At 34.6% G+C, this 24,169-nt stretch overlaps 1 protein-coding gene across 1 annotated transcript in view; it reads right to left on the reverse strand.

The window, feature by feature from the left end:
- IL1RAPL1 (interleukin 1 receptor accessory protein like 1) overlaps positions 1-24,169 on the reverse strand; it is a 690,660-nt gene that overhangs the window by 580,862 nt on the left and 85,629 nt on the right. Inside the window, exon 2 of the mRNA XM_051795105.1 lies at positions 21,251-21,356. Within this exon, the coding sequence (XP_051651065.1) occupies positions 21,251-21,332 (82 nt within the window). The 5' untranslated portion in view covers positions 21,333-21,356. The remainder of the gene's footprint in view (positions 1-21,250; positions 21,357-24,169) is intronic.

Genomic DNA, 24,169 nt, shown 5'->3' on the forward strand with positions numbered 1-24,169 from the left:
ATCCATGAAGTGTTCTGTCGTGTTTCCCTACGAACAAGGTTCCTCTTGCACGGCTTCTCTCGGGTTTTGCGGAACTGAACGTCAGTATGTAAACTGGTCCTCTGACCACCATTGCTTAAACCTCAGTCACTTTTCTCTGCAATTTTGAACTTTCTCTGTCAAAAAGACAAAGTTTTGAAAGGTGCCCAAACATTTTCATACATATGATAGTGACACGCATTATAAAATAGCTCATCACATCCAGACCTAAAAATAAAATAATTGCCTTTATGCCAAGTAATCTTTAACTCTACTCTAAAAATACAAAAAAATGCTTACTTACATAGAAAACCTTCTTTATTTAACTATGTTACATTGCTTTAATACATCATTGTAAAAGAAAATCTGCTTCAACACCACCTGTTTAACTTCTTAAAATTAGAATTGATAAAATTTATCTCTATAATAAAAAAAGTTCATATCCCCAAATCCCAGAAATTAGACACAGAAAAGGAAGAGAATTCTGAATTATGCTAGAAACGGAGTTGAATAAGTTTTTTTCCTCAATGTATTAATTAACTCAATACTGTAACAATGCCTGTTGGGTTTAAAAGAGCTTTTAAATTTCAGTTTCCTATCTGCTTTATGAGGACTGTGATGCAGCAATTTGTAATAAAACTGAAAGTTTATGCCCAAATCCATGTTCTAAACTTTCCTTTTCTGCTCTGCTGAATACAAAGTCTAAGTTGACTGCCACCTCTATTTTTAGAAATTACTAAAAGTCAATTCTTTAGCTGGTAATTGACAGCACCTCTGCTGTAGGAGTTCCCATGCCAGGAAAGGATCAAAAATAGTTGAGAGACATGTTCTATCTGAGATATTTAAATTGAGAAGCACCTGACTCCAAAATTCTATGTGAAACGTAACTTTCAACGTTTAAATTTTGTCTCAAAGTATTTTGTAGAACCTGAAATCAGTTGAAAGGTCTTTGCTTAACTTCATTACTTAGCAATATAACACTGCATGATCATGGCTCTGAATTATGGTACATTTATAAAAGTCAAACATCAGAAAAGAAAATTACTCCTCCCTCCGATCATAAAATAAATTTAAAAGCCGAGTCAAATTTTATGGGATTGAAAATGATGTGGCTGTTAATTTAATACAATGATTTTATAGAAATGCCAAATATACCATGCAGCCTGCCTGACTGCTGCCCTGTCAGTCCTCTCCATCACCAATCAAACAGATTATCCCATTGTGTTATTTTTGATCTACTAACCTATTTCAGACCAGAATGCACAAACATACACCACGTAGAACAGAAGAAATAAATGTGATGCCATATAATAGAATCTCTCCCAGAACCATAACATTTCAGGAAATATTTTATTTCTTTACCGAAAGTTCTCAGTCAGCGTATTAGGGATGTGTAGTGCAACAGAGTAAAATAAATTAAAAGGTATACAGCCATGCATAGAGAAGCAAACAAACAGAAAAATCCTCTTTGATGATCAAAAGGAGAATTTTAGAAGTCAAACACTGACTTCTGACATTTGACATTTAATTTTATTTTTTTAAAAGCAGTCCATAACTCCACTGATTTAAATTTGGATGTGCTGTTTTGCAGACACTGAAGGAAAGTCAGCTGTCACATAAAACTAGAAATTGTCTTTAAAACATTAAGTGCACATGAAAAATGCATATGAAAAGTTGAACTATAGGCAAAACTAATTTAACATCACTGCCTTATTGTTTGTCCTTTTTTGATACATACTTATAAATGTCAAAACACAACAGTACTACAACAGGAAAAAGATGAAAATTGAAGGGCTCAGCTGCTACTGAACAAAGCACTTTCTCAAGACTAATGCAATACAACATCTTCCCTCATTCCTTGTTCAGTCTGTCAGAAACTTGGATCACTGAGCATTTCCTGGCCAGAGAATTGAAGCTACACATATAGGAAGAGAAGGTAGGGGAGAAACTGGAAACTTTTTGGTAGTAAAATTAGGTCAACAGCAAAGTGCTACCCTCCTTGCCCAGAGCAAGAATGACACAGGATCTGTGACTCAGATATGTGTCCAAAATTTGATGCCTCCAGGGCATCTCATTAAATAATGCAGTTCAACTCCTGCACTTCCTATGTTAAAGAAAGGCAATGCAATGCTAGAATCAATTTTTGGGAGAAACTATATAAAAGTTATTTTAGGATATACAGGGGATCTGATCAATATAAGTATCTGAAGGGGGGGTTTTAAGAAGATGGAGCCAGGCTCTTCTCGGTGGTGCCAAGCAACAGGACAAGGGGTAACAGGCAGAAACTGATGCCTCAATATGAGAAGGAGCTTCTTTACTGTGCAGGTGACTGTGCACTGGAACAGATTGCCCAGAGAGGGTGCAGAGTCTCCCTCAATGGAGATGCTCAAGAACCACCTGGATGCAATCCTGTGCCATGTGCTCTGGGATGACCCTGCTTGAGCAGGGAGGTTGGACCAGATGACCCACTGTGGTCCCTTCCAATCTGACCCAGTCTGTGATTCTGTGGTCCCTAAGGGCTACAATTGTGTGATTTACCATTTTGTTTCTTCTTCTGATGTAAAAGAACAAAATGATGTACAATTCACCAGAAACCTACTGAGTTTCTTGGAGCTGAAAAGATTTACATCTGTTCTGAACATATTCTAAAGATTTTTGACAAAATTGATTGTCAAAAGCAGTGATCTTGACATACAACTAACTAGAGGAAGTACTTTCTATTCACAGAGATTGTCAAGTTGAGAAGCTCAATAACAACTTAAAGTGAAGAGGGAAACTTGCCAAAGAATTGGATTGCTGGATAGAAACAAGGGAGAGCATTCAGAAAGGAGGAAAGAATATATTTGAAAAGGTAAAGAATATTAGCTTGTATTTAGTTAAAAGCTAAAAAATTATCTTAGTAGACTAAAGACTGAAATTCCTTGCCTTTTTTTTTTTTAAAATACACATTTGGAAGCACCCAGTTTGGAAAGTTAACATTTTTCTTGTAAAATATATCATGTGGGAGTATATTCACCATGTTTAACTATATTAAAGTCAATATGTAAGTTAGATCTTTTACTTGTTCAGAGTAAATAATGTTTCCCAGATCCCCTGACATTTGAAATAAACTATCACAGCTGGCTTTAAATAAGGAGGGCTTGGCTGTTACATGCAACTGATTGGGAGATTCCCAAGTATTGTGTTTGGAGATGTCTTCAGACTGATGCTGCACTTTCATGTCTCTCTTTCAAGCTGCAGCTGGTTCACTACATACATCCTTTGCATACATGAAGCAGACTCATGCCACTGATGCTCTGTGTGGGACTTGCAATTCAGTACAAGACAAGTTTAGAGTTGCTCATCCAGATTTTGTTTTAAAAAATCAGTTCTCCCTTCATCTCAAGTGCTTCACCTCTGCACAATCCCATGTTAGCTGTAGGCAGCCAAGACTGAGAAAGTCAGTAACTGAACACTTGTAAAAACCAGTTTGAAGTCTCAGCATTAAATGTGAACCACACTGCTTGAGAATCATAGTTGTATTTTGTTTCAATGTGTCTTTTCAAACACAGTTCTATAACTGTGTCGGGAACTGAAGAAAATAGAATGTTACGTAAAACAAAATTATTCAGAATTTACTTTTTTATTTTGGGGAGATTTTGCGTAGTTTTGTTTTGTTTTTAAATTGCCTCCTCTCCTACCTCTGGCCAGGGCTTTATCTCTCTTATTTTTTCAGTGGAAGCAATTCAACCCTTTTTTAAGGTTCTGGATTAGCTATAAAAGAATCAGTTTAATTACCTGTGAGTAGCTTCTGAGCTGACATATTAATCCCTTTGGATGCCAACATCAGAAGGAAAGCTAAACAAGCAAAGAAAACCCCACATAATCTAAGCACTGCTTGAATGGTCCATCCTTGAGCATGATATCTTATGGACACACAGCAGAGTGCCAAGGAAAGTATTAGATGCTGTAATATCCAGTTCAGAAGACCAAAAAAAGTGCTTTCTTTACCCTATTAAAAAAAAAGCTAAAACTATAGAATAAAATGTTGAGGCCAAGGAGATTCATGTGGAAGTGTTTAGGTGCTTACCATGAAAAAAAATTATCCACTGATCCCGTTTGAAACAAACATCCCCAACTGTGCTGGAACTTCTCTGTCAACCCTCCTCCCCTGCCCCCAGTTTCCATCACTCTGCACAATTCTAAACTCTTAAGTCATATTTTGGAAAACAGGAGCCTAGACATGTAGGTAGAGATAATATTTTATCAGAAAAACAGTGATATTCAAAAACATAATGCACAGGAAAAACAACATTCAGAAATATATATGCTCTGTATACAGGAGATGGGGGCAACTATAACATCAGTTATACAATACTCAAGGTAAGTAAGCTCTTGCACATCAAAGAATGGGAAAAATTGGTTCCTTAGGGACCAGAAAGTCTTCCTTACAGTAATAATGTTCTCTTAAGGAACTGTAAACTCGATTACAGTTACTTTTGAATTTTAAAGCCCAAAAGAAATTGAATAGTTTTATAACTTTAAGTCCAGCTTAGTTATTGTCTCTGTTGAATTTGGGTTAGCTCCTTAATAGTTTGTTTCATTTTTCAGTAGATCACTGAGTTATAAACACTGTTCCCCAGGTGACCTGCTGCCCCATATGATATGACAGTGACAAGAACAACTTCTTCAACAAAGCACCTATTCATTTAATAAAAGATATTGTGATTCCTAACAAACTTTTCCTTGTCTATATCCTTAAACAACCACTGGTTCATCAGTGTTGCAATAAGTTTCTACAATTGACATTATTTTTTTTCACCTATTTAATTAAGAGCTCTAATGGATTTCTCAAAAGAAGAAAATGCTATTGTTGTCCTGGTAAAAATTATGAACAAAGGCTTTACTGAAAGAATAATAAGCAATGTTGTTAATACAGCTCTAGGCTTTTATTATAATTGGGTACTTTATTGGCAATGTTATTCTTGGATTCCATGATGACAAGGATAGGTCCTTTTGAATGATTAAAATGTTGTGATTTAGGATTTTTGCCTATATCTTAACTAAGAGGACTAATATGAGTTAAAACCAGACAAAAATATTTTTGATTTTGTGGTTATTTGAGTTAGAGGGTTTTTGTTTGCTTTTTTCAAAGAAAAAAGTATAACAATGCTCGTTACTGCCCTGTTTCAGAAAGTCATGTAAGCTAGCCAATGAAAACCTAAACTTGTTGCTTAATAATTAATGTCATTCATTGTTTCAATGGGGTATTCTAGTATGCTAGATATGTATCAATTGAACAGTTTTTGATAGTAGGACTTTTATTGACAGTTAGCTACACTTCACATAATTCTTCCCCATCACACAATTTGTTTCAAAGGCCTTACTCTAACCACTAATACAATAAAAAAAAACCCGGAATTGTATTTCTTTTTAAAAAAACACATTTCATGTAACAAATTTTGAAGATATTGCAATGAATTTAAATATCTTTGTATGTAAATAAAATAAAAAATGAATGGGTCCATCAGATTTTTATTCTCATCAGGAACTTAATCTCAATAAATTGCCTTAAGGAAAACAGAGAAAAAAGCTTAGATAAAAGAAAAGCATACATATGGAAATAAATAATGCAGAAAGTTGAACTAATTGAATACTAAATTTTCTCTTTTGGTTTCATTATAATTTTTTAAAGGAAAAATTTAATTTACTTATTTTTTTTTTTATATTAATCTTTTTTTTTTTATTTTACTGCAGATAACCAAGCCTGTTATCAACCAGCTAATTTTCATTTTTTTTACTTCAGATTTTTTTAGGATTTTGGGTCTAGATCAGATGTAGTTTTTAATTCATGCCTTAGTTCCTTCTGAACTCTGAGAGAATAGAAAGCCTCTGAGAGAATAGAGGGCAAGAGTCCAAAAGTAACTGAGTCAATTTCCCAGAGAACTTGTGCAAGTTCTGCCCCCAGAGGTTTTAAAAGACTCACAGGGATAAAGTCCTGAGCAACCTTGCCTGATCTCAGAGCTGGCCCTGCTTTAAACTTGAGACCTCCAAAGATCTCTTTCAACCTGAATTATCCTACAAAAGAAATTTGAAAAAATCGAAAGTATTACTTGATTCAGCCAGCTCCAGTTCATGACTAAATCTTTGTGTCAACAAAACCACATAAATTTGAAAAAAAAACCCAACTTCTGTTGTGGTCAAAAAAGCAGTTCGATATTATTCCACTAATAACTGTGGCACAGGAAATCCACATCAGTTAAGTATCCCACATTTCATTTTATTCCCTTACAGGTTATCCTGTTTTTTAACCATATCCTCGAGACAGAAACATCATTATGGATCTTATTTCTGAAAAGTTTCTCAGAGAGTATTCCAAAAGTTTCCTTTTGCATCAGGTTAATTTTCTCATTAATGGTATTGTGACTCATATTGAGAAGATACATTTAAAAAAAAAGGAAAAAGAAATGTGGCCGTCAGGTCAAGTGAGGGAATCCTCCCCCCACACCTGGAGCACTGTGTCCTGTTCTGGGGCCACCAACAGAAGAAGAAAATGGACTTGCTGAAGTGGGTCCAGAGTAGGGCCACGAAGATGATCAGAGGGCTGGAGCACCTCTCCCATGAAGACAGGCTGAGAGAGTTGGGGTTGTTCATTCTGGAGAAGAGAAGGCTCTGGGGAGACCTTAGAGCCTTAAGGAAGCCCTTCCAGTACCTAAAGGAGGATTATAAGAAAGACAGGGACAGGTTTTATACCAGGGCCAGTTGTGATAGGATAAGGGGCAATGGTTTTAAACTGAGTGTAGATTCAAATTGGACATAAGAATCTTTTTAAAATGAGAGTGGTGAGGTTCTGGAACAAGTTGGCCAGAGAAGCTGTGGATACCCCATCCCTGGAAGTGTTCAAGGCCAGGTTGGAGGGGTCTTTGAGAAACCTAGTCTAGTGGAAGATGTCCCTGTCCATGGTAGAGGGGTTGGAACTAGACGATCTTTGAAGACCACTTCCAACCCAACCCATTCTATTATTCTAATTAGGACTAACATTTTTACTTCAATCAAAGTGCTGTGCCTATGTATTGAACATGTAAGTAGTACCATATAGCATTTTTTGGTCTGAAATACTAGAAGCTGCACAGGTTTCCACCACAATCCACCTCACATTTTCTCCATGTCCGCCTGGAATGGTAAATTCCAGGTAATGGAATTTGTTTCCATATTTGTTTATGTTTCATATACACAGGCAACTTCAATTATCATACTTAGATTACATTATTATGCTCCTGTAAGTCAGAGATTTGTTCAGCAAGTATTGCAATTTTACCCCCAAAACTGAAAAAAAAATATACAGCACTGTATTACTTACATCAAAACTAACTAACTACTATAAAAAAACCCAAATCTAAATCCAAAACCAACCCACAAACACACAATAAAGCCCAGCAAGAAAGATATAGGTCTTCGGGGGCGGGGGGGAAACGCAAGAAGTTCACCTTTGCTTAGATTGAAGTAAATGTAAACAGAAATTACTCTCACATGCAACTGATTATTGTGAATTCCTTACAGTAGTGAAGTACTGTGAACAAAGCATACACAACATATTATTCTTCTCTCTAGAGTGTAATGGAACTTGATGCCTGACTTTTCCCATAAGTGAGAGACGAGATGTAAAAGAGTTCATATTAAATTTGGTCTAGAAATTAAGATCAGACAAATGGGAGAGAAAATAAAGAGCTATTTTCAGTGAACATATTAATGAAATCAACCTAATAACACATAATTTAAATCAACTGGTTTTAATAACTGCAGGTAGAAAAAGAAAGTTACTGAGAAGTTTTCAGAGTATAACAAATCAGCTTTGTTGTAAGTAAATAATTAGAGAACCAGATACTTCTAAACTTACATAGAAGCATAGAATCATTAAAGCTGGAAAAGACCTCCAATAACACCGAGTCCAACCTTTGAGTGAACACCATTGCACTAAGTGCCATGTCTAGTCATTTCTTGAACATTTCTAATGATAGTGACTCCACCACTTCCCCGGGCAGCCCATTCCAATTCTCAACCACTCCTTCAGTGAAGAAATTCTTCCTGATTTCACCCTGAACCTCCCTTGGTGCAACTTAAGGCCATTTCCTCTTGTCCTGTTGCTAGTTGAGAGAGACTGATTCCCACCTTGTTACAACCTCCTTTCAGGTAGTTGTAGAGAGCGATGAGGTCTCCCCTGAGCCTCCTTTTCTCCAGGCTAAACAACCCCAGCTTCCTCAGCTGCTCCTCACCAAGCTTGTGCTCCAGACCCTTCCTCAGCTTCGTTGCCCTTCTCTGGACACACTCCAACACCTCAGTGCCTTTCTTGTAGTGAGAGGCCCAGAACTGAACAGAGAACTCAAGGTGTGGCCTCACTAGCACTGAGTACAGGGGGACAATCACTGCCCTGGTCGTGCAGGCCACACTATTGCTGATAAAGGCCAGGATGCCATTGGCCTTCTTGGTCACCTGGACACACACACTGGTTCATATTCAGCTACATCCCCAAGCCCTTTTCCTCTGACTCTTCCCCCAGCCTGTGGCACTGCTTGGGGTTATTGTGACCCAAGTGCAGAACCTGACACTTGGCCTTACTGAACCTCATACAATTGACCATGGCTCACCAATCCACCCTATCCAGATTCGTCTCCTACATGGCAAAATGTGTCACACTTCCAAGAGTTCCTATATATTACTAACATTTGCAACTGCCTCTGTAAGAAAATATAATTCAGAACTTGGACATAAAATCCTCAACAGCACTGTTTTTGGAGAGGACAGCTGTTCCACTGCCTACAGCTCTGTAGGAAATTATGTGTGGCAGACAGAAACCACTGATCACAATTTGACCACAACCATTGATCACAATTGACAATATCTTGAAGTTGATGAATGCATCTTGGCAGAGTAAACCAGCTTTTAAGCCCTTTCTGGAGTTTCTCAGCCCGGAAACATTAAACAATTTGCTGTCCAGCGATGGATAACTACCTTAATCCATTACATCTTTCACCTTGTATATCTATATGTAAGGAAGGAAATGGGAAAAAGGCTCAAAAGTACCGTGGAACATGAATTTCTTTCTTATCTAGCTTTTAGTGAAAGATTCAGTCATTGAGGACAACTAAAACCAACCAACCAAACAAACAAAAAAAATCAAGCCTCTTCTCTCCCTAAAGTTATTAATTCTGGAGACTTAGCACAGGACTTCAGTATTTTATTTGGATCTCATTGCTTACCAGAAAGAAAAATTTGAGATGTTTCAAAGGTTCAATATGCTTATAGTGAGAAAACAACTTTGCTGAATGGTCTTGTTCAAGCACAGTTGGAAATGAATGACTGATTCCCCCACTGAAAGCAGTAGCATTTGCAGGTACGATCCACCATAAGTGCAGCATCAACTATAGATTTGGCATGAACAGCAGCATTTCAATGTAGCTGCCTTCAATACCAAACACACTCAAAACATACTGTCTTTGTACATGTATGAGACTAGCATCAGCTACTTTGAAATGCAGGTTTATTACACGTGCATTACTTAGCAGTGACAAGCTGAAACAAAGTCATGAATGAATAAAGCAGTCCACCTAGTCAACTATGCATAAAATTTCATTTATTTTCAGTTTGCCCTGAATTACAGATTACACAACACTAGTCAGATGTTAATGACAGCTGCTTTTTCATGGAGTCTTATTGTGAAGGAGAGATAACAGTTTCTCTAGGCACTGAAAAAGTGTAATCACACTGGAATTCAGTCACTGCATTACATCCTAAAAATGATGTTCTACTTTTTTTTTCTTGTGTGTGTGTGGGCAATGACCTTTCATTTTGATGTACTGTTGATGTACTGTTCAGCAATCTTACTGTGGTAAGTTTTTAGGTTGTTAAATAACTCTGTTCAAACTATTTTTTTTTGTTACTACATTTCATTATCTTTATGCCATTGAACAGATTTCTGAAAATTTAACTAGGAATTACAAGAAAAAAAGTTCAGATAACAGTAATGGTGACTATTTCAAGGGAATTAATAAAATTTATTAATTCATTAATATTTTTGTCATAAATTTGTATTCTTTGAAAATCTGAGAAAAGGAAATAATAGGTGTTTTCCTTATCTCAAATCTTATATATTAATTACATTCAAGTGGGGTTTATGATATGCATTTCAAATAGATATAGAAAACTTATTTCAATTAAAAAATATAAGCCATCCTATTCTATCATTCCTAACCACCAGAAGCAATTTGTTTCTCCTCTCCTTGACATGACAGTTACTTTTCACAATAAAAATGCATTTTCTGATAAACACAGTTTGCTATGTTTTCTTTTCAGACTTTATGTCATTTTAAGCTTCCTGCTTCATCCATTAATAGTCCATTTTGCTAAAACTTCACAAGTAGTACACTGAAAAAATGAAAGCACGTATATTTTTAAATTTATACCAGCTAGCATTTCTGCTGAATAATTGTTTCAAACAATGTTTCTTACCCAAATAGAATGTTCTGCTACTGACCCTTGTTCAATTCCCTAGAAAAATACAAAGTTTAAAATCTAATTTTGTCTCTCCAATAATGAAAATATAAATTACATTTAACATGTTGCTAATAGCAAAAGTAAACATACATTACAAAAAAGTGATTTTGTTGCAGAGTGTGTAAAGTAGCCTAGCAGAGTCAGCAGAATGAAAACAGGGCACTCACTGGCCTCCCTCCTGGCCTGTCCCTTGTGAAACCATGAGATATAAATTAGTCACTTCTAGAAAAGGCAGCTTGACTCCTTGACATACTTGGCTCAACCTGTTTGGTTGGAAAGGGCTCAGAGGTTGACACTATTGCTCCGTGTTTTCCCTCCTCTTTTGCTGTGCTGCACCCTGGCATTCACCTATGTAAAAGCTTAACAGCATCTCTATAGGTTTCATGATCCCTGGGATGAATAGAGCTTTCCCTCATATCACAGATATCTAGGAATAAATAGAGAGATTTTACAGTCTTTCTTGTCTGTCTCTCTATTTTGCCTTCAGGATTCACTCTGGGTTGTACAACCAATGACATTCGCAGAAAATTCAAAATTTGAGACAAGTTTACCTTGTACTTTTTTAAAAACAGTATTAACAACAGCTTTACTGCTGGTTGTTCTCTTTTGATCTGGATAACCCATGTACATTGGTGGTTTTCTTGAAAGTTGTAGGCTTTATGGTCTGCTTTTTAATTTTTAATTAAAAGTCACTGTCTTTGTTTTACTTACCATGAAAAACCTCAACAAAAAAAAAATCATAGTGAATTATATAAAAGTACATGAAGGTAGAATGCCTAGTATTATTCAATTACTTTTCCTATAAGAAAAATTCTGTGTTCCTTGATAAGGATTTTAACTATGGTTAAAAGTAAGGCAGCAATGGTAAAATACACTCTACATATGGTCATTTTTTCATGTAGCATCCTTTATTATCTCATGTTTCAGTGGACTTTCAATATAATTGCAATTTCCAAGAAATAATTAATCTTAGTGCAAAAGAAACTGAACCTTCTGAACAGGTATGAAGCAATTTTAACTACCACTGCTTGCAGATAGATCAGATTTTAGAACCTGACATGACAATAGCTCCAGGTGTTTCCTTGGCATGTTGCAATTCAACATTAGAGCAACCCATGATAAGAAATATGTTTAGGGAAATTCTTACCTGAAAAAATCGAGGGTCTGCAGCATGTACACATAGCCTCTTGAAGGTTTGCCTAAATTCCTTAAGAAGTATTTTTTAAAGAACAGTCCTGAAGTCACTTAATTCAACTGCACATAATCCTGAGCAACCTCCTGTAGCTGACATTGCTTGAACCAGCCATGTTGTACTAGATGATCTTAAAAGCTCCCTTCCAACCTAAATGGCCCAGTAATCAAAACTGGAATTATCAACTGGAAGTATTTTAATTGGAATTAAAATTTGTTTAAAAGAATAAAAATTGCTCCTTTTTGTCAAGGATGAAAAAGTCTAATTTTGTGGAAGTGGGTTACTCCAAATGAATTTTCAGATTGCTTCAACACAATTGTCTGCTTTGCATCTGTGCTCCCGACAGTTTCCTGAAATGAGTTATGCGTTCAGAGCAAGGTGATGAAATTACAGGAGCACTCATCTCTCAACTAACATAATTGTGTTGCAATTTACCATTACAGCAGTCTGATAATTCTCCTTTTAACTGAAAGAAAAAAAAATCAAACCCAAAAGTATGAAAAAATGATAAAAATATATATCTTAAATCAGCTTGTGCATTCTGCTTTTGAAGTAAAGACCTTAACAACAAAGACAAGACAAAGACATTCTGAGCAAGAACGGTTGAAAATTTCAGTATCGCAATCTAAAGGATGGCCTCTTCTTTTCATGCTAAGTTGCTTCCCATATATCTGTGTATGCAGCACTGATAGCACTTTCTCTCTCCAACCTCCAGGAAGAGCAAGTCAGTATGTATTTTAATCTAGGACAGATTTTGTCAATTTTAATTTCCTTTAAGTGTAGCAACAAAACATATTCTAAGGGGCAGAACTTGTTATCATGGCTCTTATTTCTATATTTTAATAATGTTTCACAACTGAATACACTTAAATAAAAAAAGATAAATACATCAGATGGCCATTACTTGTCCTTGAGGGTTTTTTACCTCCTTATTCTCCACAGTCATTATTCTACATAAAACTGACAGGATAATATTCGAATAAATAAATCTTCTGCAGCAGTGATTCCTGATCAAAGGTCCCTTGTTCTTTTACATCTTCTAGAACATTTGCCAACAGATGCCAATCAGTGAAAAAACCACTAACAATTCCCCAGAGAAAATAAGGACTCTGGAAGCAGAGAGTCATCCTAAACAGCTATTAAAATTCAGTGACTGAACTATGTAAGAATATCTGTTACTGTCCTTTTGGTTTCAGATTTTGTATTGTCTCCTTTACTATCATTAGTAATTTCTTAATATTGTACACTATAAAACACTGACCCTTTCCTACCACACAGAAAATCCTTTCACACACTGTGGTATTATTCGCTATCTCCCAGGACTCTGAAAAGTATCAGTATGGATCCTAGCAACAACAAAAGGTCATACAACTATTTTTAAAATGCCAGCCATCCTGTTCATAAATGCTCACAAGACAACTAATAGTTACCTCTTTCATAGTGGCTCCAAAATAAGTAATGTGTCACAAAGGATTTATGCTTTGATGCAGTCATTCCTTATTGCCCAAAAACTCCAGTAGAACAGAATTGTACTTCTCTCTTTTTTTATAATATAGTCCCCACCCCCCCCCATAGTACACAAGCCTCATATTTGCTGTTCATCTGACACATTGAACAGTATCCTTAGCTTATAAAAACAGAATAGAGACCATTGGAGGCAAGCCATCATCATGGCCAAGGACTGTTTTAGATCACTAACAAAACTTACTCAAGGTTTTTCAAATGAAAACTGTACGTTGAACATACAATAGCAATGCAACACAAACAATATTATGTAGCTAAATAAACATGAGGCATTGTAAAAGATTATTCTTTTTTTAAAAAAATGATGCTTCTCATATACAGGTGGCATAAACAAACAAACAAATCCAGGTTCAAAACCATATCGCAAAGGAACTCTCTAATTTCCTGAATATGCAAATATTTACTAAATAAGTACTTTCTTACTCCTACTTTCTTCCAGCATGCTTTGATTCACAAGCAGCAAATCATGCCTTTTCACCTAACAATAATCAGGTAGGTTTTTACCTTCATAAATTAAGACAGAAATTGAGAATCATACCACAAGTGGTGTAAATGACTTTGTCAGAATTGGCTGCAGGACAGCCAATTCTGATGTCTATATAAAGTGCTAAAGGACACTAATTGCTCTTCTAACATCCTGGTGCCATGTAGTAATAGCAAGACGTAAGAGTTTTCTGTGGGTTATATTAATTCCAGGAGGCCTCACAATTCTCTGCAATAGACAGCAAAAGTTCAGGACAGAAAGTGCTGAAGAAGGACACAGAGCACTTACACAGCCTTTGCTTCTCTACATCATCTAGACCTCCATCCCAGCAGGCATAAGCAATCATTCATCTCAGTTGACTCCATTACTATATATTCAAGGGTATTGCTTTTGAAGATTTTCTATCTTTAAAACAAACATGCAAGTAAGAAAGCAATAACACCCCTTTCTCACTGACACACAACTATACAAGGTGTATACCCTGTGGAGTAATTAGTCAAAATCCAAGAAAGTGGATACACTCAGTGAATTCATTCTTCAACTATGAAGAAGTTTTAACATTAAAAATAAAACATTGATTTCTACTACATATTAAAATGGAGAGGAATAACCACATTAAATCAAAATAAAACAGGGGCAAAAAGTAAACTAAAACATCTTTTATTCTTAGGATAAAAAGCAGAAGAATATTAGTGCTAATAAAATCAATATGAAATGAATTAATAGATCACAATATAAGAAAGTTGCCTGAAATTAACAAGGATTTCTGTTTATCTCCATTGTGTTTTTAACAGTAAGGTTCACTCTTATCTTTTTCTCTCTTCTCCCTCAAAAGAAAAATGTTTCAGAGTTTTCCCCATTCAGTCCCACAGCTAAAACCATAAACTAGGCTGCATATTTATATACCAATTCAAAATGAGTTTTTTGAAGCAATCCTCATAAGAGGGAAGGTTCACTTCTTAATCAGGTCATGATGCAAAAATATTCCTATCCCCCAATGCAATAAGAAAGGCATACACACCTTTGCTGAAGACTGACATTCACTATACTTTTCCTTCTTCTTACCAAACACAGAAACAGAAAAAGGTTTCATAGTAATAATAGTAGTCTTGATCTAGTTTAAAAGTCATTGCTCATCGAAGTTAATTTTGCACATCAAATAGACATAGATAGACTCTAAATATTATTTCGGGTTCTGCATAACCTCCCAACAAGCCACAAGCCTCATCAATTAATAATGGAAAACCAACATTCTGTAACAGAGTGAAAACAACAGCTAGGAGCCATTAATATCAATTGACACAAACTCCTATGGTTTAGAAGAAGCATATCCTTTAGTTGGTGTAATTGCTCCAAGCTCAGTGTATTGGAGTACTGTATATGTGAGTGTTCTGCTTATAAATTGTATAAGAAAAAGAACAACATATATATATATATATAAAATTAAATTTTGAACCTTCTTATCCAGCGTGTATCAGATCCAATATGTCATTAATCAACTAATTACCTTTTGACAAGAATCCAAAAGGAAAATACTTAGGCAATCAAAACACAGGCAGAATAAAAACCAGAATGGCACTACTGAAAGAAGGACAGTATTATTTATGTAGTGCTACACACTTAGGACAACAAGCCTCACCTGGAAGGGTTATAAAAATAAGTAAAAATTACAAATACTCAAACACTGGATACCAGACCTCTAAGCCTCAGCACTTAATTATGTGCATTTTCTCAAAGTATTTTTGCCCTGCAGGCTGTATTCTATATATACACATAATTTTTTTCTGTAAAATAGTGGTAATCCAATTATTAGGTACAAATGAAAAAACTAAATTAAAAATTTCTTCCTACATGCAAAGAGTTCTCATACTGTCTTGACTTCTGTAGATCTATTCCTTACTTATACCACAAATGAAGAATTTTCATTCCATGGATTTTTTTTAACTAAATTGTTGAGTTCTCATGATAACATTTATCATAAGGTGTTAAACCTCAGCTTTGTTGATGTTAAGGCTCACATTGCACAGATCACATGTTCCTTTTCTAGTTAAAAGAAACATTGTCAAAAACCAGAAACTGTCTCATTTGTGCAGAGAAATCCCTTACATATCTCATTATTCTCTAAAATATACTTATTCTTTCATGAGAAATAGTTCATAAAAATTCATAGAGGGCTATAATTTAGAAAAATATCTGCTTATAGTTCTTAAAGAGTATTGACTTTGTCAAACAGAAAAACTACTTGAAATTTTAGTATATATTTCCAGTCTGTTACTCAGAATTCCACTGGTTTTAGAACAATAAAAAAAAATCTTGAATTATTTTTACTTCATTTACTACATTTTACTTCATTTACTACATTTACTACATTGCTCCTACAAAAAATATACTAGAAGTCAGAAATAGCATTGCAGTGTCAAAGCTCTTTACTACCTTTTTTCGTAATGTTGATCTCCCATACAAGTACAACAAAAAGAATCAGCCATATTGACTAATAATAGCTAAGGCACAAAAATAGTAGACAATAAAAAAAGAAGTAGTCTTCTCCCACATCACAAAAATATATATGTAGCCTTTAATCTCATCATAATTATGTGAAGGACCTCCTACATATCCCAATAATCCATCATTGTAAAGACTCTCCTTCCCATAAGATTATTCCAGCAGAAAATAAATCTGATCTAGAAAAGAAAATTTCCATTCACCATAGCAGAACTGAACACAGAATATTAATTAATTAATTAACTCATAATGCAAAATAATCTGTAGAAAAGCGGAGAACGGCAGGCAGTAACAACAACTCTCACCTCTTTTGATACAAGTCAACACCAGATTATTAGGCAATCTTAGTGTAAAAAAACCAAATACATTAATACTGTCTGAATATACTGATCAGCTCATTATTGTTTTATGTAATGAAATTTCTTTAGATATTTTTTCCTACATTTTTCCTTTTAACAGATTTTGTTCTAACAAAAACAAACAAAAACCTCAAATAAACAAAAAACCCCAATCAAACAAAAAAAATCCCCAAACCAAAATCCCAAACTTTTCTCTCTTTTGTCTATTCAGCATCCTTGGAAAAAACCACCAGATGGCAATGCAGTGTTCAAGTATTTCATTTTACATACATATTATAAGGAAAAAAGTCTGTATGCATCAGCATGAAGCTCTCTTTCCTAACCTACTTCCTCTTTGATGAATATTAAATAATTCATAAGCAAAAACTCTATTCACCGCAAGTAAGTGATCAAATACCATTCAACCTGTAAAGAACAGACTCTTAGAAACCCAACTTTCTAAGGATGTAAAATCATATGGATAAAAAAAAATAAAAATCAACAATTTAGTTCAAACTATGAAAATAGATAATTTCAGGAAAAACCACTGAAAGGAAAACATTTAGAACTCTTTGTTAACATAGAGTTCTCAAAATACTATCAGGGGCTGCACTGGGCAGCAAGTTGCACAAAAAGTATCTCTTTTTAGGTATATCATAAATTTATATGTAGTTTGGTTTCATGCTAAAAAACAGGCATTATTTCCTGCATTTTTGAGGTTTAAGTCAATTCTTGTAAAACTACATGCTTGAACGGATCAAAATATATAGGCATTAAGTATTTATTCTTCCTTTGCATCAAGCAGATCGCAGTGATCAAACTGAGGAATTGTTTCATAAAGGAAAACGCTTTAAGATATTTCAAGAAGCTGAGAAGCAGTACAGGAGTCAACTTCCCATTTAGAAGATCATATCTGAGATTTATTACATGCCAAATGAAAGTTATCTTTGCAGTTACTATTACAGGCTCTGAAGCCTCTCCAGAAGTTCATTGAGACTTCACTGAATACCTTAAACACCCAATTAATAAACTTTACATCCACTATGAAGTCAGTGGTTCTAACTGCAAAGTTTAAGGCAAAGAATCCTTTCTTGCTTGAGAAGGTATTAAAATTTGTAGGTGTCATGTATTCAACTATAATTGACAGGAAAATTTTAGGTGTGCTTCAGTCTATTTTAGAGTTTTCATACACGGATTAGGAAGAAGTTTCTTGCATCATCTGTATTTAGTAATGGAATTATTACTACAACTGCTAATCCATCCATTCTTATGTAATACAGTTATTACATGTTCTAAATGTAAAATGAGTTAAAGATGTAAAATATGTTAAAGAATAACTTGAAACTGTTAAGACCCTATCTAAAATATTAACTGGAAAAAAAATTTATTTTCTGTCAGAAACACAATCATACCTATGAGGTAAGTGTTAAACAGGTATGTCACACAGCTGTGAGCAAGCTAATTTAAAGCATGTTTTCTGGTTAGTATAATAAATATTTTATTAATACTGCTCTCTTTATTTCCTACATTATTATATTTAACTGATTAATAGCACAAAGAGGTAGAAAGATTCAAGGACTGCCTTTAAGTGATTTGATTTAAGTGCTGCGCATAATGACAGCTCTCAATATTATAGACCTAATCCAAATGCAGCACAACCTAAGATTTCTTCTATTGTGAAGTTTAACCTTCTTTTCAAACAAAAGAATACTATACTGATCCTAATTGTTTACACATATAGCTAATTATTTGATATAACTTCAGTCCTGAAAGCCAATAAACAGTCAGAATTACTATCCATTTTTAGAAATAAATCCAGAATTTGAGCCCACAAATTATTCCACATTTTTGACTTGCTGTGAATCCTCAGTGACTTTCTGAAGGTAAGTTGTCATGTTCTTGACAGATCAGAGAAGTAGTTGGAAATGTATTTCTAGCAGATGGAGAAAGTCATACTTTTATTAATCACTATCTTTTTTGCACAGCTGAAAGAAAATTTACAAAAGAAGAGAGCTGAAGTACTCTTGCAGAAAAAATCCAATTGACAGTATTGAAAAGTCGTATTTTCAAACACAGATATCTTCATAACATTAAATACAGAAAAAATATATATAAAATATACAAATACATATTAAATTTATATCAGTTTATATAAAATAGTAATAGATATGAACATAAATAAATAAATTAAATATATAAAGAACACAAGATCTGTGATTTCAGGTTTGGTACTTAGAAATAAGGTCAACAAAAGTGAATTAGAAGGAATAGTTTACAATTAAGATAAATATTTAGTATATTAATGCAATAACTTCTTTACCTACAATACAGTCGTGTAATTCATAACAGAGAAGGAAATACAGAAAAATAATATATCTCTAAAAGATGGATACTCCATATATGTAACACTCCATATTTATAAGTATAATTTTTTTGTCTATTCATTTTGTTTTCATGATAACATTTCAAGGACAAAGTGAACTCACTGACTAAAGAGATGCAAAGCATGTCTTCTCCACCCTCTGCCTCTGATTAGCATGTTCACATAAAACTAAAGTTTTTTCCAAGTTGATTTTTCTTTCCTACTTCCATTTGTAAGTTGCATTAGTTTTAGGAAACCATTTCTATTTTCACAGTACAGATAAGTCAGTCTTATTTTGTTAAAGCTTTCATTAAAGTAAATAAGGTTTCCTTTGTAGAAACACTTCAGGGTTGCAAGAATAGGCCTGCTGAGCATCCAAGGGAGGAAAAAACGAAACGAAACCAAACCGAACCACAACAAAAGCAAACCAAGCACCATCACACGTTACTACATTCCACCTATGTCTGAGGAAGTTCTTCAAATTTAAAATCACGAAACAATATGACCAAAGGCAGATTTCAGTAAATAAGAGACTTCTGCTTCACACACAGTACGACAAACCGCCCCCGATCTCACACGAAAGCATCAAGAACCCCATGTTGCAGTGAAGCATGATCCAAAGATTTTCATTATAACTTTTCCTTTATATTACAACATCAGGTTGAGAAAGTATTCTATACATCTTGAAAAGTTTTGTATGCTCTTTTTTTTTGCTGGACAGCAATTATATTATTTTCCTGATCAGAAATTTAATTGCATATTTACACTTTTCCTTGCACTGGTTAATCAGAGGAAGATGATACAGGCAAAAATTATGAAATAAAATACAAAGACAACCCAAGTTCTTATTATCATCACTTTCAAGTAACAAGTATCTGATGACTGGTCATTTTTTTGTTCCTTAAGAATGGATGCCTTTGAAAAATTTACTTTAAGATGATCAATAATCTTTGTATTAAATTTGGATTAAGGGGCCTTAAAGCTAACAAGCATTAAATCTTAATCAAACAGAACACTCTACCCAGAGACATTCAAAGGATATCTACGTTATCTATCTAGGCTTCAACATCCTACTATAAACATGTCAACCCATCACCAGCTCCTTTGCTCTGTACACTAATGACATATTTCAGTTTTCTTGAGTTTAAATAACCCCAAATATAATTTTATCTCGAGTCTTGATTGAGGAATACCTTAATTTATAGTAGTACTCCTTATTTGCCTTCCCTCAATCTACTTTTCCAGGCACTAAGATATTGGAGACGTAACTAGTTTCATTATATTGTCACAAATATAATCCATTGAAAATACAAGACATGATTTAAGCTGTTGCCCAAAACGAATAAAGACCTGTGTTCTCCCCAAGCTCCAGCTTACAACTACTACCAACCAAAATACAAAAACAAATCAAAGCCAGACTTCTGGAAGAGCAACAAAAGCTACCTAAAACACCCCAATGCCAAACAGAAAACGACTAGCAACAACAAACCTAATTAATTAATTCCATCGACAAGGGATTAAGACTTTCATTAAGGATTTAGTTTTCTTTAGTGCCATACAGCAAGACATTTTGCAGAAGTAGTATCCTATTTTGTTTTTCGCTATCCAATGAAAAGCCAAAGAGAGGAAAACTAGAATTTTAGGGTGACAGGGAAAAAAATGAACACAAAACTACCCAACTGTCTCAGTACTGTTGTTCTCTTTATTTACATATGAAGATGATTCATCTGTAGTAACACTATGAAAGATGTTTGGTAAACACATCACCCTCTACTTGGTTTCTGAAAAACTGCCTCTATTTTCTTCACTGAATTAAACTCTTCAACCATGTTTCAAGTAGCCCTTAAAAAAGCCAAATTTTGCTGTTCACTTTTCATGGGTATTAAATTTAATGTGCTTGATCTATTTTTTGTGTTACAAAAATCAGTTGCTTAAACCAAAACTCTATGATCTTCATTTCCAAAATTATATAGTCAAACAGATAAATCCAGTATCTTAACAACACTGACTGCAACAAAGTCTTTTAAGTCAGATAGTTCTGGGAATAACTTTCCTTCAACAGATGAATGGTTACATTCACTTCACATTACATATCTGATTTTAATACTTTTGGGTTTTTTCACCAAGTCCACAGGACACAGTAGTCTAAAAATATATAGAAGATATCTTTTTTGCTGCAGAATTTGAAATCCTCCTAACAATGTTCCAAACCACCATAATAATATCCTAGTATATACTTGCAAACATTAAGCACTTCTTTCCAAACCACATTGTAACCACAGAGATAAAGATTTACTTACCTGATCCCCTTTTGGTCACAACCTTCAAGCTCTGAGTTAGAGTAGCATACAAGAGAATCAAGTTGGGAATAGGAGCTTTCATCTTCTGTCTTTCTGTGACTGCTTCCTAGAGTACCAAAAAAAGAAAGAAACACTGATTGTACATTAGTGCTGAAACAACCTTGAACTAAATAATCATAACATTGACCTTGTGGGAAAGCTAAATACAGTTTTTCTGAGCAATTTAATGCACTAAAAATTATCTATTTTTTCTTTAAAAAATTATATAAACTAAAATCACCATATAATAAACACATGCACACACCACATTTAACCCTGGAGTTTAAGTTACAATTTTGTCTACACATTAAAATTTCATTGTGTCCCTGTTAAAACTTTATAACAGATCTCCTGGAACACCTAGTTCTTTCTTTTTATCATGTAATCTATTCTGCCCCCACCAAGAGGAAAAAGAAAATAATGCCCTTCTTCATTAGTTTTACTCCCATTTATTAATATCACAAATTAAGCACAAGATTCACAATCAAATTGAGCACAGATTAAAAACAAATCTTGTCATCTTCTTAGGAACAGCGAAAGGGGAAACATAAAAGTGCACCAGAAGAACCAACAGAGACACTCGTAACTTCCTCTTAGGAGAGCAAGTTCCCATGAGCAAGTTCAAACTAACATATTCACTGCACTAAATCAAAAGTAAATGTTAATTAGAGTGGAAAGAAGTGGAGCATACACTGTGAGTAAGCCTTCACCCCTAAGATGCGAATAAAAGTTTTGCATTTCTATTTTCTTACTCTGAGGATTAAGTGGTATAAGCAGCTGGTGAAAACAGGGACCAAACATTTTGTTAATTCCCCATATAACTAAGAAGGTGCCATCTACTCATGATGATTATCAGCTTTCTTCTGGAATGGCTGATAGGACTAACATCTAATATTTCAGTGTGTTAAAAAGGGAAAGGGAGGCCAAATTCTCTGTCTAGTCAAACTAGACAGTAACCTATCTGTGCTATCTATATTCATGACAGGAGTTTATGCAAAAATATTCCTGTCTAATGGGGGATGAAAAAGGGCTGGGATCAATGGTTCTTTAATATTATAAATAAGACCCAGATTAAACCAATGTGGTTTTGATATTGACCTCTGTTAATCACAGCACTGGACAGCAACTGAAAAAAATCTCAGAAGGAACCACATACTACAAGCTTTGATTTCTAAAGAGACAGTGAATCTTTTGCACTTTCATTGATAGTCAGGTTACTGACTACCCAAGACATTTTTTGAAAGCAGTATCTTAAAAAATCTTCATCTTAGAAGAGAACGGGTTAGAAATAAGAAACAGTAGGAGTGTAAAAAACACATTATGGAAAGAATTGCTTAAACAATGATGACTTCATATATAATCCATCTTAAAGCTTAACATTTCAAGACATTTCAGAACTAAGCACAAACCCACTGCATTCATTATTGACTTTATTAAAGATGAGAGAGTGAGAGAATATATTTTGACAACAGTTTGTGATATCTTATTTTTATAACAATATTTGTAATCACAGAGAAACACAGAAGCATTTACTCATTCATTGGCTGTGAATAAGCTTCCACATTTTAGCATTACAGGTGAAAGACTGTCATTTGACTCCATTCACATGATATTTCAGAAAATTTAGGCAATAAATTTAGGCAAGAAATTAAATATGAAATATGGGATTGCTAGGAGGTAAATTATGTGTAATGCTAATACTTTTAGTTAAGTTCAAAATTTAACAAAGGACCATGACCACTGGCAGTTATAAATAATATAGATCCTTAGAAATTTAGAAGCTAGAAATAAAGGTTAATTTTCCAGGGACACAGTGAGTAGATACCACAATGTGTTATGCCACATTTTACTGCAGAACTTAGTCAAGCTTTCTGAAATCAAAATCTCATTTCTCAGTCACTGCACTAACTGATGCCGCAGGAAATCCTGAAGCTGATATCTTCAGCCTCCGGGGTACTAGCAAGAGTCAGCTCCTCGCTCTGTGTGAGCCTAATAAATACTGCCCAAAGAGCCACAGGAACTTACTATGCAATTACAAATCCACTAAACAGGTTCTGACTGTGAAAGCATATCCAAACACATCCTTTCTGACCATACATCAAAAGACAATATTGCTGATCACTGTGAAATAAATGCAAATATATACATACATTTGCATATATGTGTGAGTATGCATGTATGTATGTATTCATTTGTATTTATGGATACTTTTGCAGTGAAACCATGGAGTAGCTATAAAGCTTGATTCTACCAAAGCAAACCCCAGTAAATACAAGAATAAGAAACAGTTCAGTAAACGAAAATTTTCTTTTGGTCTATGCATATATCACTCATTTAAGTTGCAAAATCAACAAGGAGAACCACTATTACAATAGTATAGCAAGAATTTCATTTTAATCACGCCACTGTGGCAGCCATTCTCATGCACATTTATTCTCAGAGATTCAGGTCTAACTTAAAGGCATAAGAAAAATTGGCTGCTGCCTACACTGTGGCAAATCCCTCAAAAGTAAAGTCTGCTATTGTCTTTGGAGACACTACAAAAAAATTCCTGCTAAAGGGAAAAAATAAGGGAGGAGTGACTCCCAGTAGCAGCCATTGCCTCCTTGCAGCAATGAGCAACACATCAGATCTTACATAGGCTCCCCCCAGAGTCTTCCAACCCTTCTCTTCTGTTTACACTCCCCTTTGTGGAGGAGGAGAAGTTTTTCTAGTCTTCCCTTCATTTTAAAAATCAAATGCTCAAACAATGAAAATGCAAAGAAGTAAAAATCAGTATATAGGATCTAGTGCCTTAAGGCTTTGGATGGTTGGAAAATCTGCCTCATGTTATTCATATGACTGACTCAAAACAGATACTTAACATCTCAAGTGCCTTGT

The sequence above is a fragment of the Manacus candei genome, unplaced genomic scaffold, assembly GCF_025592945.1.
Source record: "Manacus candei isolate 608988 ecotype Guabito, Panama unplaced genomic scaffold, ASM2559294v1 h1tg000041l, whole genome shotgun sequence".
NCBI classification, from domain to species: Eukaryota; Metazoa; Chordata; class Aves; order Passeriformes; family Pipridae; genus Manacus; species Manacus candei.